This window comes from Dendronephthya gigantea, unplaced genomic scaffold (genome assembly GCF_004324835.1).
Source record: "Dendronephthya gigantea isolate DGI-Jeju-01 unplaced genomic scaffold, DenGig_1.0 000012F, whole genome shotgun sequence".
Lineage (NCBI taxonomy): Eukaryota > Metazoa > Cnidaria > Anthozoa > Malacalcyonacea > Nephtheidae > Dendronephthya > Dendronephthya gigantea.
The window spans coordinates 1,853,790-1,871,014 of NW_021163022.1; the positions used below are offsets into that span (position 1 = coordinate 1,853,790).

Here is a 17,225-nt window from a genome sequence, read left to right on the forward strand (position 1 = left end):
TTTTTGTTCAGTGTATCAATTTTGTTTTAGTTTCAATTTACTACATTATTTTCTGTGTCTCTATTGGAGTGCTGGGTGACGTTCCTCATGCTCGTTTACACTTCCGATTTTTGCTGCGATTTTACTCTAGTAACATCGCATCAATTTTGTTTTAGCCGCTGTCAATTACTTAATTTTTACTGTTCTGTTTTGATAATTTTTTCGTCCTGGCACTGATATAAAATTAGTTGCTCTGCGCTTCCGGCGAGAGTTATGCTTCGCTTGTCGCTCGAACGCTTTTCCATGGCGGTTTTGAAGTAAGAATTTCATCGTACCATGCAAGATTTTCCAGATACAACAACTGTTTTTATTTCTACTGACCATTAAATCATAATTGCGTATGGAACATTCTCATTAAAGTTACAATTCCAACAAAAGGTATACGACGATACTAGCCGCCTTAAAGGGGGATACCTGTAAATCCAAGGCCAAGGGGAGGGAAAGAGTGATTGCGCAATTTATGTCATTCACGAAACGGCCCCACGACAGTTTTGGTCCGGGCGCCGCTCGAAATTTTGGGTCGCTCTGGTGTTAACCCACTTATATTGCATTAAATCTTCTGGGCTTAAATTCTTTAGAAGACTGTCAATTTCTTATGTTCATTATTCTGATGTATTTTCTGTTTGAGCAGTTTTTCTTGTCTTTCTATGTCTTTAATTTTATTTCGCATTTCAACCATTTTCTGTTTTGCTAGTCCAATAAGAGCGGCGTCCCTGAAAAGACAAGAATATGCGAATGATATTTCCGGATATGTCTTTTAGCAAATTCAAAACTCAATGACTAATTTGCCTCATAAGACTGAGTAATCCACCTGGGGTCGGTTGTATAAAACGCGTTTAGCTTAAACGGTGGATAAGTCAAAATTAAATAACAATCTTACATCTCTCTCGAACGAGTCAACTTGAATATTATGCACTGTAGTTGTAAACAGACTTACTTTCTATTTTAGCTAAATGGAACTGATACAACCGGCCCCTGATGTTATCCCCTGAATTTCCCCTCGTTAAACCAAAAATACTGGCAACCAAATTGAATAATTGCAAAACTTACTTTCCATTATTCCTGGATACGGAAACCTCCTGTTTATTCAACATTTTTTGTAATTTCAGTTTTTCTTGTTCCAATTTGAATAACTGAAAATACAAAACAACGGTATGTCTACTTAAAGCTCGTCTCTTCGCTTTCATACTATACACTATTGTGACCAACTCAGGTTCGGGTTAACAAAGCATATCATCTCATCTATTGTCATTCGATGCGAACGGAATGTGACGTCTAAAACGGGCTTCAAAGTTTCTGTGATCGGAGTTAGACTTTTGCTGTAAAGTCTACAGTCTTACAAACATATGGATGAAGTGGCGTTAAACGTTATTATAGTTCCTGAAATATTTCCAGCAAACCACCTATATGTGATCATAGTGTCTCTGAGCCTTTTTTGCTATATTTCAAGCAGAGTACTGGATGATGAGAACAATATTGACCAGTGAAAGATCTAATCTGAAAATTTGTAATAAATTAACATGCTAAAGCTAACAGTATACAACGCAGCCTGCGAGTGGGCTCCTAGCTCTCCCAACCTGCTCGCAGGCTGCGACTGAATGAATCCCAACGATGCATCAATTCATCAATAAAACGCGTTCGAGAAAGAGGGTGCATTATCAACTCACCTCGACATTATAATTTCTGTCAGATTTGCCTTTTGTCGATTTCCTACGATCTAGCATCATTGTGGACTGTTGGTTCTGTTTGAAATCTTCAATGTTTCCTGATAACAGCAAAACAAACTATTAGTATCAGTAGTCAGGCTCCCTCTACACACCACCCAGAGGGCAAATGAAGAGTAAAGAAACTAAAAATACCTATATGGGAAAAGTAGAATCTATTGTCGGAAAATGTCCGGAAGATCTAGCAATACCGTTGCCAGAAAATTTTCGACAAAGTGTTTTCACAGTTGTTGTCTCAGAGAAAATATTTGTCAATTCATCAGAACAAACAAGAAGTAGCTTATTGGCTTGTTCATAATATAAAATACCATATTTATAAAATACCATACAATATATAAATACCATAATTGTACCATAATATAAAATAATTTTGTCATTTTTTCAAAAATGTCGCTGGCAGTACGAAAAACAGATTTTACAGGCCTGTATGGCATTGTCCAATAAATATGTTGTTAATATAGCCGTGGAATGGCCTGAACACAATTTCTTACCTTTTTTTCCTCCAAGTGTATTATTGATAAAGTCGAACACATCTTGTACTGGAGCCTTAAAAAATAGATGATGTAACGGTGTGAAACAGACTGGATCAGTCTTGTTGATTGTTGGTATAAAATTGTAAAAGCATGTCAAAAGAAGTAATTTATCAGAAATGGAGTACGTGAATCATCCCTATGTGAAGAAGAAAACACAACAAAATTTTTTGAGTCGTAACTCCGCCACAGAACAAATTTTCGTTGTACCCACCTGATCAATGCCAGCTTTAGCTGTTTGATTCCCTTTGATTTTCTTTCTCTTAAATGGCTGCTTAAGTTTATTCTTTTCACGAAGTTCTGCGCAAGCGTCAAGGGACTTGCCTTAAACATCAGAAGATAATGAAGAAGAATGAAAGGGAAATGACTGCATGGAACTAGTTACTGTATATAATACAGTTACTCAAACGCAACTTATCACAATGGAAATTTCTCCAACGTCATTTCAACGCACGAAACCTAGAAACATAATGCTGAAGTCAACCAACCTGTCGGTAAGAGAATGATTTCCACTGGTTCAACGCGACCATCTTCGTTCTTTCCCAGACCTCTCCTAAACGGCGGAAACGTCTCTAAATAAGAACATTATTACTGTGGTAACTAGTGCAAACTATCGAGTTATAATAAATAATAGACAATAGATGTCTTTTTTCTATGGGCTATGTAAAATTATCAGAGACAGATATCAGTAGATAAACATGTTCATATTGTACTTACCCAAAAACGTATCCCATTTTTGCCATAAGCTTTGAAGCAATCCCCTAAAATAAATTCTCAAAATTTGAAAATCATCTCTTGATAGCCCCGATTAATGTACACGAAGACACATCCACAAATAAACAATACCCGAAGAATCTACCCTAGTCCTACCTTAGTGTGTATCTCCCAGTCGCCTAAAGTACCGCTGCCTCGAACATTGCTGGCTTGGCAAAATTCAGCAATCACTTTCTCCTGCCCAGCCTCTTCACATTCACTTAACGAGTCCTCGTCATCATCAGAACCATCCTCTGGATCTATTAAAGATTTTTTAGCAAAAAATGAATATACGACTATTTCCAATAATTACCTAAGATTTCCACTACCCCATTACGCAAAAGTTTTAACACGCTTAGAAGGCAAGTTTATAACAGAGGAATAAACAAGAACGATAAAATTAGTGCAGTGAAACGTAGCTGCAGTATGTTCACTATTTTTTTGCGTACATACCTTTCTTCGTATCCATATGGAATTGATCGAAGGGGGAGGGGAGAGCGTACTCCAAAAAAAGTGCCTCGAAAACGTACCTTCTATAGGACAGACATCTTCCAGCTTGACATTCTTATCCATGTTATACGTATCATAGTGAACATCAACATTGTCTGCAGCCAAATGTCTGATAAAAATTATTGTAATTAGCTGTCTTTTGCTGAGGTCAAAGACTTAACAATGCAACCGCCTAGCGGTGGCAGAGCGATAAAACCGGTTATTACTAAAATACACAAACTAAGAGCAGAAAAATAAACTACACAGCAAAAATAGCAAAAAAGCTGGTCACCAAGTTCAACTAATATAGAGACTTGCTTTCCATATTATTAAAAAAAATTCAATAGATGTACAGGACTGTATGTTTTTCTCTTGCTGGTATTCTTTCAGTTACATATGTAAACTTACATTATGGTTGCTTTATACCAAATTCCATCCTCATATTTTGCTAGGCATTTGCCATCAATTCGTAGCAGGCTACACAAAAAACAAATAAGTTCATACCAAAACCAAGACTGTTGTTTATTGTAAATATGATTTTTTAGTTATAAAAAAAACACACTCATATACAAAAGCTATAATCATTGGTTTATGTTTTACTTCTGCATACAAGCTATGGTACCATGCCTCATTCATTCTCAGTATTTACCTGAAGTCAGGTTCCACATATGCTTTAAGATCTGCCATGTTTACCACATGTCCATGGGAGTATCTATAAAAATGGTTAAGTTGATTAATCAAGTTCTACCCATCAAATAGAGAGCAACCAAGAAAACATAACACAAATAAATTTCATGAAAAATAAAAACCTGGGCAGAAATGTTGATTAGTTACAAGTATGAAATCATACGAATTACAACTATTAATCTTTCCTTTGGTAGTTTGCTTTGTTTGTTTTTGTTCTGATTCAAATGTATATAGTTTTAGATATATTTTATGTATTGTTATTCAGAACTCACCTACACTCTTTTGCATCAAATCTACATTTCTCATCAAGGAAATATGGACATGGAAGCATGGATCTATGTGTTGGATTTGTAAATAATACACGCACCTGGCATCAGATTAATGGAATAGAGTTAGTGATATGCAAAAAGAATATAGAATCAATTGTAAATGTTTGACAACAAGCGAAGTATGAAAGCTCCTATAACTAAGTGCACAATTTTAACAGTGAATTGTTTAACAGCTCGACTGGAGATCAGAATTCTTTAAATTCACATATGCAGATTAATTCAATGAAAAATATTGCTAGATAATAATGCACACTTGCTTTTATTTAATACCTATCCTGCATAATATTAATCATCAGAGTACTGCATATTATCATGAGTGCACATGACCTACTGCTGAGTGTTACTTTAAACTGTCAGTACCTTTGAAACCTGAGTACCACTATCGTCCATTTCTTCAACACTTAGGACCATTGCATTGTAATATCCTGCAACACCCCAATCCTAAATTATATCACAGTAGAAATTATTATGATAATGCAACTTCTTATCTATGTAGTACTTTTCATTATGGATTGTTTTATATAAATATATAAATTAAAATACCAGTACTTACAAAAGAATAAGGTGCTTTGCATCGTGTTCCAGCAATGGATTTTTCAATTTCTGATACACAAGAAAATGATGAGCTAGGTTGGTCAGGACCTTCCTTATCTTCATATAGTGAGCATGTCTGAACAAATGCAGATAAACTAGATGCAATCACAGTTGCTGTGAAGTAATTTTTAGTGTGTGTTCGTTGGGGTCCATTAAAAAAAATAGTGAGTTCTATCGATCTGGCTAAAAAATTTCAGGCAAATTTTGAGTACTAACTCTCTTATAAATTTCATGCACACTAGATAGGATATATTTGCCAGGCAATGACAGGGTATTAATTCATTTAATTGTCACAAACAAAAAAACAAAATATTGCCAGCCTGCATGCTGATCATACCTCTGCTCCATCATTTTCATCAACTTCATCAAGCAACTTTAGTAGTTTAGCTTTCTTCAAACACAATAGACTTTCTACAAATGGTAATGATTGGTATCTGTGTGAATTGTCATTGTCAATAAGGTTAATTGGCAGAAGATTGGTTACTTTTTAACTTTCAACACCTTTATATATACTTTTGTATAAAAACGGTGCATTTGACATACAGTATTGCCACAAGCAGATTAGACAATATTATTGATCTTTTTAGGAACCTAAATCCATGTTATTGTATACTTAGCTAAATTTTACAATGCAAACTATGCAAAACACACATACAGCTACCACCAATGTGAAATCTAACCAGACTTATTAATAATTGTTCTTAAAAATTTCAACACAGTAAGGCAGCCTGGAAGGCCCATCATATTCGCCCTCATTATAATAACAAGTTTAAATTAATTTCCGAAATTTTCTTTTGTCACAAAAAAATTTTTCAACAAGAATAAACATCTAAATCATCTATGCCTCATAACCTTTAAAACCAAATATATTAATTACCTTCACTTATTTTGATAATTTCAACAAGATCTTCTTTGAGTTGACTGAGTTCATCATTGGTTTCACTTTGCAAAACTGCTTCGATTTGATTTAACTACATAATCATAATAGAGATTAAAAGATCATATTGGCAAGCACAACAAACCCTTCAATCAGCCTATATATAGTTTAGATTCTAATATAAAAAGCAGTTGACTGAATTCAAAATTTGTCATATTAAGTTTACATCAGAGGGCAGTCTGCCAGTCTTACTTGCCAAATGCAAAATGGATATATACATCTGATTTTTTTACTCAGCTAAACAAAACAGACAAAAAAGTCTAGGGTGTCTGACTTGCTAGATATCTAAGAGAAAAGAAGTACCTAGCCACTGCAAACTTCCACAGCCATATACTATATCTAGAAAATCTAAAAAATGCCTCAATTTATTTACCCCAATGTTCCTTATCTACCAGATGTGGGATAATTTTCCAGCCATTTTTCAATATACAACTGTTTCTCGTACTCTCTACCAATAATAACTTTGACTCTAAGTCCAATTTTTATATTTCGCTGTGCTCATATTGTATTAATAACGAGAGTCCATTTTATCAAATTCATACAAAATGTTAGAAATCTCAGTTATTTTGGTAGAGATGAGATCACAGAATCACATAGATGTAAGAATTTCTACATTTTTCTGTCAAAAATTATTAAATTTAATATGCACCGTGATACTCAGTTAAAAATCTAAGAAATAACTGACTTGTTTGTTATACTGAGAAATTGCTTCTTCGAGTTCTTTTTCTTCCATTAGTTCCATCGAACATCTATGATCTATCTAGTTCATTTACTACCATACGCCACTGAGCTATATTTTAAATTTATCCACTGATTGTTAGTTTATACTCTGATACAATGACGTAACATCCAGGCCTTCCAATGATATATTGGCTATGATACATTGCCTATGATAAGAAAGCAACGAGTGACGCAATTTTTAACGTTTTTATCCAATGTTAGAACGAATATCATAGATATCCAAAGAGGTTACCGTTCTATAATATATAATTGTATAAATTTCGCTTCCAACTCATCCTGTTTTTCATTTTATTTTCCACATTTCTCATTTCTTCTTTTGCAGATCGCAAATAACCACTGAGTGGTCACAAAGTCTACAAACCCAATATGTCTCATGCTCTGGGAGGACTACATCAATGCTGAGCAGTGGAGGGTTGATAGCAGTTACACTGTTACAGCACTAGCAAACAAACCCACAATATTTACGTTTCGTGTGTGGTAAATGTATTTTTGCTTAAAACCACCAACACAGATCAACTTTCTATTTACAATGCTATTAAAAACTCTAATGTATACATACTAACTTTTTTGGGTTTGCAACGCCACCCTATACAATCTTTGATATGCTACCAGATGATGTAATTCCTAATAGCTATACATGCATTGTTAAACTTTTATCTGTTATTAATATAACCCTACCATATCAATCCTTGTGAGATAATCATCACATGAAAGATGGACAAGAGGGTGTCATGCATTTTTATAGTCCCATAGTTTTTGCCAAAGATTGTAGCTACCATGCAACAGCAAGTTGAATACTACAGTAAGTTAACTTAAGTTCACTGAAACAAATTCATATCCACAAATGCATTGAAGTGTTTTCAATAAACAGACTTGAACACAAACAGAGACTTGAACACGAACCAGACTTCAGGCTGAAACAAATATCAACTCAACCTAAAATATTGAAATGAACAATGAAAGATTTAGTGAGCAATAAAATCAAATTTGAAAAATCTGCTTGTCAATTTCACACATATACACATACTTTTGGCCTTTGAATGTCACATCATTGTGCCAGATCACTGAGATCAGGCAATTTTTATTACTAGATTTGGTCTGGGGCACTCGTGACATAAGACAGCCCTACCTGATTTTAATAACAACTAGGAGGGGGCAGTTTAACTAGATTTGAACAGCTTTCGTTAAAAAATTTGTATGTATGGTCAGTCACACTTTGTCACATGCTCGTGATAAGTTGAAAATAAAATAGTTTTGCCAAGTTCTATTAAATTGACTGTAATATAAATTTGTCTGTAATGACTAAATTTAATTAAATTGTCCCATTGTTCCCAAATACATGTAGTACCATAATTTCAAATGCCCGGAATACAGGAATATAATGCTAACTAAAATTCAGACTCAAAACCTGCTTCTAGTCTGGAGTTTAAAAAGTCTTTCAATGAGTTATACAATACAGTACTTACAGAAAATATATCAATATGGAGCTTGACTGTAACCACCCCCTCTAGGTCTTCTCCCATGGAATGGGCCAAATCCTGAATCTTGTTGGGGATACTGACCAAACATATCATCATTACTCTGACCAAAATAACCACCATCATAAGATTCATAGCCAGAATATCCACCACTGAAACCAGGGGGATTGTACGGATTGCCATTATAGCCAACACAATTCCATGTTTCTCCACCACCACGAAAGTGGCCAGAACCCCTGCCACCTCTACCACGATAACCTCTGCCCAAGCCTCCTTTTGGTTCAGCTTTTTTCAATTCCACTTTTTTTCCAGCAATATTTAAGTGTTTCACTATCACAACTTTATCAGCATCTGCATTAGTTGCCATTTCAACAAAAGCAAAACCACGTGATACTGGTGGATCTATACCATCCTCTTTTTTCGTTGTAACAATGTTAACACTTAAAACATTCGCATTCAAGCTCTCACCACACTCTAACACATGATTCTGTAGAGCTTCTGACACATCTTCCTCAGTCGCCTCCCTAGGTAGGCCTCCGACAAATACTTTGTTGGTAGGTGCATGATTCACATCGTGTTGCCCAGTTCTTGGTATAGCATGTTTAACCTCGACTTGTCTACCACCAATTATATGTGGGTATTTCGTTAAACAGTTGTCGGCGTCAACAAGTCGATTGAAGGTGACAAAACCAAATCCTCGAGATTGCATTCCCGGATTTTTAATCACAACGCAGTCACTAAGTGATTCGTCAGGGGTAAATTGCAAGAAATACGCTTCAAGATCTTCGTCTGTAATTGTACGAGGTAGCCCGCCAATAAAGAGTTTACATAAGGACTTTAGTTGCTTCTCGTCTGTTGTCTCCATTTAAATCTATAAATGCAAGAGAGACAACCAGAAAAATTAGAACTTTCACTATTATAAATGTCGTGATATTTGACACACGAAGGCGTAAAAATGGTATAGCGCCTCTTAAAGTCTGAAAACCTGGACATAGTAATTACGAAAAATCTATCGGATAAGCTACCTAAATTCAACAACTAACCTCAAAGAGGAAATATTTCACAATTACCGAGAAAAATAAAAGAGCCAAGTGAAATGGATAAAATTACATAAAATATCACCACACGTGCCCAGGATCACGAGGTCAGAGAATTTTACATTCCTATTGGTTAATATGAGGCACGACCGTAAGCCTCGTTCTCGCTATAATTATGACTTATTTCATTTCAACACTTGTCAAAATAAAAAAATATTTTTCGTGCATGTGTCGAAGGAAGTGTGCATGCATGCGAGGTTGAACTTTATTGGGTTAGAGAACAAAGAAGATAGGTAACATTTAACTGTAACATGTAAATTGGCAATGTACGATACTTACAGTTACACTGTATATCATGCCACTTTAAGATTATCTCCATGAACACCACATATATTGATCTCATCTTCTATGGAAGAACATTGCTTGCCATGCCAAAAATTGACACTTTACAAAATTGAGTTGACTATGATGCACTTAAATGTCAGGCATAACATTGATGTTGTGGAACCTGCATTTTACAGTTATTCCTAAATCGACAAATGCTTAAGACTGCTAAATGCAGGAGCAATCTTTTTCATGTCCCACCTTTCACTGTTTCTTACAGTTTTGCTCCTCCACCAAGACCTCAGAGCTATTAAGTGGAAAACAACATTTATCAGTACATTTTTAATTAATGTGACTCTAGGCTCTACCTCCATTATCGAAAACTCTTACAACACAGCATGTTTCAAAAAAGCACTATAGTAACAGGATTAACTAATCAGATTTAGGCATAAACTACAGTTATATACTTGCCCTAAGGTTCCAATTCAAATGTACCCCTACTTCTAGAGGTACAATTAATGACATATTAAATTGTATCAGAACAATCCTTAGCATTTTCTCAAATCCAATCACTATTGATAAAATTTTGATGTTATTCCTTCCTTCAAATAATTGGTGTGGTAGTGAAACAAAACATACATTACATGGTGATTGCATTTCACTTGTTCATTCAAAATGATCATTTTTAAATAGAGGAGCTTGTTAATCAACAAACTTTCATTAATTGGGAGCTATAAAAAGGTGACTTTCTGCTAGATTAAACCAATCATCACACTAGAGCTGGACTAGACCACTAGAACAAATTACCTACTTGCACGAATTCTGACAATAAGTAACCATCCAGATGTCATATGAATATGTTCCTTAGCAAGTTGCTTTTGAAATTTTACTGATTCTTATCTCAGATGACAATATTTTCTTAATTACATGCATAGGCGCAACTGAATACAAATTTGAATTCCCCACTTTTTTTAACAAAATGATTCTTAGCACAGAGAAATCAGAAGACTTCTCCATAATGCTCTTCTAATATCACCTTGACCTATTTTGGTATTATAAACCATACTGTAAACTGTTTTGTTGCCCATCATCACTAATGACCTAATATTCATATCTCCTTCACTGTCATTTAAAGCTATATCAGCTTCTTGATAAATGGATGTTTAAATCACCAAAGTTTTGAACAATTTCTATCTTATACTGAAATGAAACTTGAGACAAGTTAATGATCTTTTACTGTGGATCTAATTGTGAGAAATTTAATAAAACTAATATATTACACTTAAAAACAAACCTAAAAACGATTACTTCTACAAAAAAGCTAAAATGACTAAAATTTCTTAATGATTTTCATGATGTCCTCATTTGCCCTAGCCTCAATTGTTCTGTGTCCAAGTCCGCTTAAATCTTGTAGTAGTTCTGCTTCTGAGGTCTAACGATTAATTCTTCAGCCTTAGCCTATGGGCTACGTTCCTATTTCTTGAGACTTAATGTTTAACCAATCACTGAACAAGATTGCTAACAACCTAAAGCATTAAAATAGGAAGAATGAATTTTTAGTTGGAGGTTATATCTTTATCTATAAATCTGCACAGCTAAAAGGAAAAAAGAACAACCGAAATACCAGTACTGTGCAGAAGTAATAGTAGATGTACATCACCCAGATAGATGTGACATGAAACTTGGAATTATCAATAATTATATTGCAGCATTGCTGAGAATATGGCAACATTCACTTGCTAATTATCTAAGCAAATAGTTAGTAACTTGGAAATTACAACCATGCCAATTTCATAGCAACTTGGTGTTAATATCCCTATGCCATATTGATGCAATATACTATGAAAATAGGAGCTTCTCGGAACAATTAGCAAATAAATATTACATTATTCACATCATGTTGCAATATTGAAGGGAGTCGAACTGTACCAATTAGATACTTACAAAGAGAAGATATTTAGTATGGTCCACTGCGCCCACGATACCGCCCATTTGATGCCCGTGATGGTCCAAAACTTGAAGCTTGTTGTGCATACTGGTTGTACGCCCCCATGTTATCAAATCCATATCCACCACCACCATAAGCACCATACCCTCCATAACTGTCAACACCAAAACCACTATATTGATCTCCAAAACCCCACCCACCTGCACCACCAAACTGGCCAGTATTCCTACCACCACCACCTCTACCACGACCACCTCTGCCTCCTCTACCACCTCTACCTCCACCACCCTGGCCACCTTTGGGTTCAGCCTTCTTCAACTCTACCCTACGACCTGCAACTTCAAAGTGCTTCACAATCACAACTTTATCTGCATCATCTTCTGACGCCATATCCAAAAAGGCAAACCCACGTGGCTCACCGGTCTCTTTATCTCTAATAATATCAACTTTTGTGATTTTTGCATTCAAGTTTTCACCAATGGACAGAACATGATTCTCGATCACATTAGTAAGCTCCTCTTCTGTCGCTTCTTTTGAGAGGCCACCGACGAAAATCTTGTTGGTACGAGCGTGGTTGGTCTCAATTTTTTCATCTCGTGGTATAGCATGCTTTACTTCGACTTCTTTGCCGGCAAGATTATGCGGACGGTTTGCTAAGCAATTATCTGTATCGCTCAGCTTGTTATAGGTGACAAAACCGAAGCCGCGAGAGTTCTTCATTTCGTCCTTTATCACCACGCAGTCGTTGAGTGAATCATCTTCTGTAAATTGTAGGAAATGTTCTGCTAGCTGTTCGTCGGTTATGGACCGAGGAATTCCTCCAATGAACAACTTGCATAAAGATTTGAGTTCTTTATCGGCTGTGTCATCAGACATCTAAAGATTTAACATAAAAGCATTTTCAATTTAAAACTGAAACTCGCAGCTGGATGATTGAAACGAACAATATATTCAAGCAGGTTATTTCCACTAAAAATGAAGATTTATCAACATATATATTTCTATAAAGTTGACCAATACATAAATAAGTAGCCTATCTCATAATTCTGAACATTATTTTAAAAAATCTAACCTTGATTTCAAAGTATTTTGCTTGGAAAAATTCTCGAAACAAACTTGAAGTAAGGGCAAACACAAGAGGCAGAAAGAGAACGTGTTCACCCCCCGGCCCCCGATCAATGCCCCGATGCCAATTCTTCTTCTTTATTGGTCAAAATGCACACGTGTCATCAAGATCCCATCCCCATTGGTTAGACAATGAAGCTTGTTTTCAGTTGGGCGCTCAATGTGATGCCACTGATCTCAATATGCTACCATGCCAAAAATTTAGAAAAAAAATATGGAATTTATCGTAAAAGTTTGTAAGTATTTTTGTGTAATAAAATGTAATCTAAATTCCTATGCCTTATTGATTTGCGCAATTTTATTTTAATGGTATGTAAAAAGTTCTCTTTCTACCTTTTGAAATTATCAGAATATCAAAATTCTCATTAAAAAAGTGAAATTTGCGTCTTTTTTTGCGATCATATCTATTTCAGTCACAGCATGCACGGCTTCGAGTCAGAAGAGTTCTAAGTTCATTTCCAAGTTCCAACGCTGGGCTGCCTGTGATAAAACGCAAGAGAAATTTTTATTCAATGTCATAGAAGAAATAAAGATATCGTAGCCAGAATACCATAGATATCATTTATCATGCCCGAAGAGGTTACGTTCTATAAGATATAATTCTAAAAATTTCCCTTCTGACTCATCTTGTTTTTTATTTCATTTTTCACATTTTTCATTTCTTTTACGGACCGCTCAAAACCATTGAGTTGTCACAAAGTCTTCCTAGGTAACTTCGCCTCACTTTAATAGTAAGTAACATAAAATTAAATCCTCTGGGCCATTTTTACGCCGTTTCTTTTGAATTTTTCTTGAACGTGATTACAAATAACGCAGACGGATCGACCGCAGTTACAGCACTAGCAAACAAAAGCAAACAAGCCCACAATATTTACGTCAGTCCCAGTCTGATAAACGCATTTTTGTTCAATAACACTAACACAAAACTTGCTATTTACAATATTATTGACAACTGGAATGCATACGTAGTAATTTTAAACTTTCTTGGGTTTGCCAAGCCACCCTGAAACTACAATGGGGGAAACAATAGAATTTACTAAATACTCTACAATTTTTGGCGATATATTAATATATACTGATAATATACGAATCCTAATAGTTGTACACGCATTGTTAAATTTCTATCTGTTTTTATTAACCCAACCATATTTCAATCCCTGTGAGATAACCATTGAATGAGAGATTGACAAGAGAAGTGTCATGCATTTTTATTATTGTCCAATAGTTTTTGGCAAAAATTGTAACCACCATGCAGCAGTTGAATACTTTGCAATTTAAGTTCACAGAAACAAACTCTTATCCACAAAAGCATTTAAGTGTTTTCACTAAATAAGAGACTTGAACCCAAACTAGACTTCAGGCTGAAACAAATATCAACACAACCTAAAATATGGAAATGAACAATGAAAGATTTAGTGAGCAATAAAATCAAATTCAAGTTTGAAAAATCTGCTTGTCAATTTCACACATATACACATACTTTTGTCCTTTGAATGTCACATCATTTATTACTACATTACATTGAGTCAGATGAACATAGACAGACCCACATGATTTTAATAATTACAAAATATATACCAAGAGGGGGCAAGACTAACTAGATTCAAGCAGCTTTGGTTAAAAAATTTGCATATATAATTAAAAATAAAATACTTTCTCCAAGTTCTGGTAGATTGACTGTAAGGGGGGGGGGGGGGCAATAGCAGATGGCAAACAGTTTATTCATATTCCTTTAATCCATTGTTCCCAAGAATACAGGAATATAATGCTAAGGCCAGAGAAATGAGAGTATTAGAATACCGTCTACTGCCTGCATTGGTTTGAAAACTTTTAAAAATATTTCATTATCGGATGGTATTATCATTTTCGGATGGTATTCTAATACTTTCATTCTCCTGGCTAAAACTCAGACTCAAAACCTGCTTCTAGTCTGGAGTTTAAAAAGTCCTTTCAATGAGTTATACAATACTTACAAAAAATATATCAATATGGAGCTTGACTGTAACCACCACCTCTAGGTCTTCCCCCACGGAAGGGACCAAATCCTGAATCTTGTTGGGAATACCGACCAAACATACCTTCATTACCATGACCAAAATAACCACCATCATAAGATTCATAGCCAGAATATCCACCACTGAAACCAAAGCCTGCATCTGTGTAAGGATTGCCATTATAGCCAACACCATTCCATCTTTCTCCACCGCCACGAAAGTGGCCAGAACCCCTGCCACCTCTACCACGATAACCTCTGCCCAAGCCTCCTTTTGGTTCAGCTTTCTTCAATTCCACTTCTCTTCCAGCAATTTTAAAGAGTTTCACAATCACAACTTTATCAGCATCTGCATCAGTTGCCATTTCAACAAAAGCAAACCCACGTGATACTGGTGGATTTATACCATCCTCATTTTTTGTCATAACAATGTTAACTTTTGAAACTTTTGCATTTAAGCTCTCACCACACCCTAACACATGATTCTGTATGGCTTCTGATATATCTTCCTCAGTCGCCTCTCTCGGTAGGCCTCCGACAAATACTTTGTTAGTACGTGCATGATTTACATTTTGTTGCTCAGTTCTTGGTATAGCATGTTTAACCTCAACTTGTCTACCACCAATTACATGTGGACAATTCGTTAAACAGTTGTCGGTGTCAACAAGTCGATTGAAAGTGACGAAACCAAATCCTCGCGATTGCTTTTCCGGATCTTTAATCACAACGCAGTCACTAAGTGATTCGTCAGGGGTAAATTGCAAGAAATATGCTTCAAGATCTTCGTCTGTAATTGTACGAGGTAGCCCGCCAATAAAGAGCTTACATAAGGACTTTAGTTGTTTCTCGTCTGTTGTCTCCATTTAAATCTATAAATGCAAGAGACAACCAGAAAAATTAGAACTTTCACTATTATAAATGTCGTGATATTTGACACACAAAGGCGTAAAAATGGTATAGCGCCTCTTAAAGTCTGAAAACCTGGACATAGTAATTACGAAAAATCTATCGGATAAGCTACCTAAATTCAACAACTAACCTCAAAGAGGAAATATTTCACAATTACCGACAAAACTAAAAAGGGCTGGCATTAGCACAAGTGAAATGGACAAAACTACATAAAATATCACCACACACACGTGGATCGCGAGGGCGGATAATTTTGCATTCCTATTGGTTACTCGAATATGTTGGAGATACTAAAAATATACGATTACGAAATTTTCTTAGGTTTAAAATGTATCAAACCCTCCCTCTTCTAGTTTGAAAAAAAGTTGCAAACGCTTTTTGTTTCATTCTCTAGCCTTTTCACTTTAGAATTCATGGAAATATGAGGAATATCGTAAAATGTTGGAACACTGTATTTGAATTGACTACTGCTAATAACTACAATTAAGAAATATTTGAGCTAGTATCCTGAATGGCACTGATCATACAAAAAAATTTGCAATCATTACATTAGATATGTGGTATAACAACTGCCTAAAATAGACGTTTCGACCTGAGGGCCTTCGTCCTAACTCGTCCTAACTCTCCTGACGAAGGCCCTCAGGTCTAAATGTCTAAAAGTGTTTGTTTACTTTGGGCAGTTGTTATACCACATTTGATGCTAAGTTGTTTGAAGATGCTGCCACGCTGCTCCCAGGTTATATTGGAACTTCACTACATTAGTTAATTAGAAACTCCAAAAATATGCTAATTTGTAAATACAAAATTTCAAAGTTTTGATGATCTGAATTGGTAACCTGAATGTCAAGCCTTTATTTTCTGTCTTAACACTAAATGGGGGGTGGGGGGGGGGGGTGGGTTTGGGTGTGGAGACAATAAAGGCCTGACACCTTTTTCTGACGGACTATCCCAAGAGCCTTATCCCACACTATTCTGTCTGGATTGAGTTCATTTTACATAGGAAGTGAAGTTGCATGGATATGCATGCATGTATGTTAAGTCTTTCTTTATTGTGTTATAACAAAGAAGATAGGTAACCTTTAGGTGTAGCATGGTAACGAATGATACTTACACTGTACATGTCACTCTATGGTTATCTCTATGAACAGCACACAACAACTATTGATAGATCTCATCTTCTATGGAAAAACATTGCTTGCAATGCCAAAAATTGACACCTTAGAAAATTGAGTTGACTGATGGATGTAAATGTTGGGCATGACATTGGCGCTGTGGAATTTGCATTTTCCAGTTATTCCTAAATCAACAAATTCTCCAGACTGCATAATAAAAGAGCAATCTTGTTATTCACGTCCCACCTTTCACAGTTCTTTACCATTTTGCTCCTCCATTAGGACTTCAGAGCTATTGAGTGGAAAACAACATTTATTAGTACATTTTTAATTGCAACTTCAGGCTCTACTTCCAGTATCCAAAACTCTTACAGAACACAACATGTTTCACAACAGGACTTCAACATACTAATGGGATTAACTAATGAGATTCATGCATTTGAGCATCAACTGTAGTTATATACTTGCCCTAAAGT

The 17,225-nt window shown here is 35.5% G+C and overlaps 4 protein-coding genes across 5 annotated transcripts; all 4 read right to left on the minus strand.

Moving 5' to 3' along the window:
* Positions 1–4: 4 nt before the first annotated feature.
* On the minus strand, positions 5–6,860 carry LOC114519107 (zinc finger CCCH-type with G patch domain-containing protein-like). The gene is made up of 17 exons (XM_028539173.1): positions 6,768–6,860; positions 6,023–6,116; positions 5,483–5,556; positions 5,105–5,221; positions 4,912–4,992; positions 4,495–4,589; positions 4,185–4,247; positions 3,944–4,012; positions 3,577–3,665; positions 3,164–3,306; positions 3,011–3,054; positions 2,782–2,846; positions 2,508–2,617; positions 2,255–2,309; positions 1,707–1,804; positions 1,090–1,172; positions 5–752 (listed from the first exon to the last, which is right to left on the minus strand). Exons 1-17 carry the CDS (start codon positions 6,822–6,824, stop codon positions 614–616), a joined length of 1,476 nt encoding a protein of 491 aa, XP_028394974.1. The 5' UTR covers positions 6,825–6,860; the 3' UTR covers positions 5–613.
* A 354-nt stretch (positions 6,861–7,214) lies between these two features.
* On the minus strand, positions 7,215–10,783 carry LOC114518778 (heterogeneous nuclear ribonucleoprotein A0-like). The gene is made up of 3 exons (XM_028538765.1): positions 9,678–10,783; positions 8,290–9,172; positions 7,215–7,759 (listed from the first exon to the last, which is right to left on the minus strand). The coding sequence occupies exon 2, from the start codon at positions 9,164–9,166 to the stop codon at positions 8,300–8,302; it is 867 nt and encodes a 288-aa protein (XP_028394566.1). The 5' UTR covers positions 9,167–9,172; positions 9,678–10,783; the 3' UTR covers positions 7,215–7,759; positions 8,290–8,299.
* A 105-nt stretch (positions 10,784–10,888) lies between these two features.
* LOC114518777 (heterogeneous nuclear ribonucleoprotein A0-like) lies at positions 10,889–12,780 on the minus strand. The gene is made up of 3 exons (XM_028538764.1): positions 12,683–12,780; positions 11,607–12,486; positions 10,889–11,188 (listed from the first exon to the last, which is right to left on the minus strand). The coding sequence occupies exon 2, from the start codon at positions 12,484–12,486 to the stop codon at positions 11,620–11,622; it is 867 nt and encodes a 288-aa protein (XP_028394565.1). The 5' UTR covers positions 12,683–12,780; the 3' UTR covers positions 10,889–11,188; positions 11,607–11,619.
* A 618-nt stretch (positions 12,781–13,398) lies between these two features.
* On the minus strand, positions 13,399–17,041 carry LOC114518776 (heterogeneous nuclear ribonucleoprotein A0-like). Of its 2 annotated transcripts, none has more exons than XM_028538763.1 (3): positions 15,768–16,206; positions 14,709–15,597; positions 13,399–14,118 (listed from the first exon to the last, which is right to left on the minus strand). In XM_028538763.1, the coding sequence occupies exon 2, from the start codon at positions 15,589–15,591 to the stop codon at positions 14,719–14,721; it is 873 nt and encodes a 290-aa protein (XP_028394564.1). In that variant the 5' UTR covers positions 15,592–15,597; positions 15,768–16,206; the 3' UTR covers positions 13,399–14,118; positions 14,709–14,718. The 2 variants fall into 2 exon arrangements, with proteins under 2 accessions (XP_028394564.1, XP_028394563.1); XM_028538762.1 differs by lacking the exon at positions 15,768–16,206 and adding an exon at positions 16,749–17,041 and having other exon boundaries at positions 13,400–14,118.
* Between the last annotated feature and the right edge of the window lie 184 nt (positions 17,042–17,225).

Coding starts and splice junctions, on each gene's coding strand:
- LOC114518778 (XM_028538765.1), bottom strand. CDS start 9,166: ATGGAGACAACAGACGAGAAGCAACTAAAGTCCTTATGTAAACTCTTT.
- LOC114519107 (XM_028539173.1), bottom strand. CDS start 6,824: ATGGAACTAATGGAAGAAAAAGAACTCGAAGAAGCAATTTCTCAGTAT. Junction 3,666..3,943: donor TGGTATAAAGCAACCATAAT/GTAAGTTTACAT, acceptor AATTTTTATCAG/ACATTTGGCTGCAGACAATG. Junction 1,805..2,254: donor TACACTTGGAGGAAAAAAAG/GTAAGAAATTGT, acceptor TGCTGTTATCAG/GAAACATTGAAGATTTCAAA.
- LOC114518777 (XM_028538764.1), bottom strand. CDS start 12,486: ATGTCTGATGACACAGCCGATAAAGAACTCAAATCTTTATGCAAGTTG.
- LOC114518776 (XM_028538763.1), bottom strand. CDS start 15,591: ATGGAGACAACAGACGAGAAACAACTAAAGTCCTTATGTAAGCTCTTT.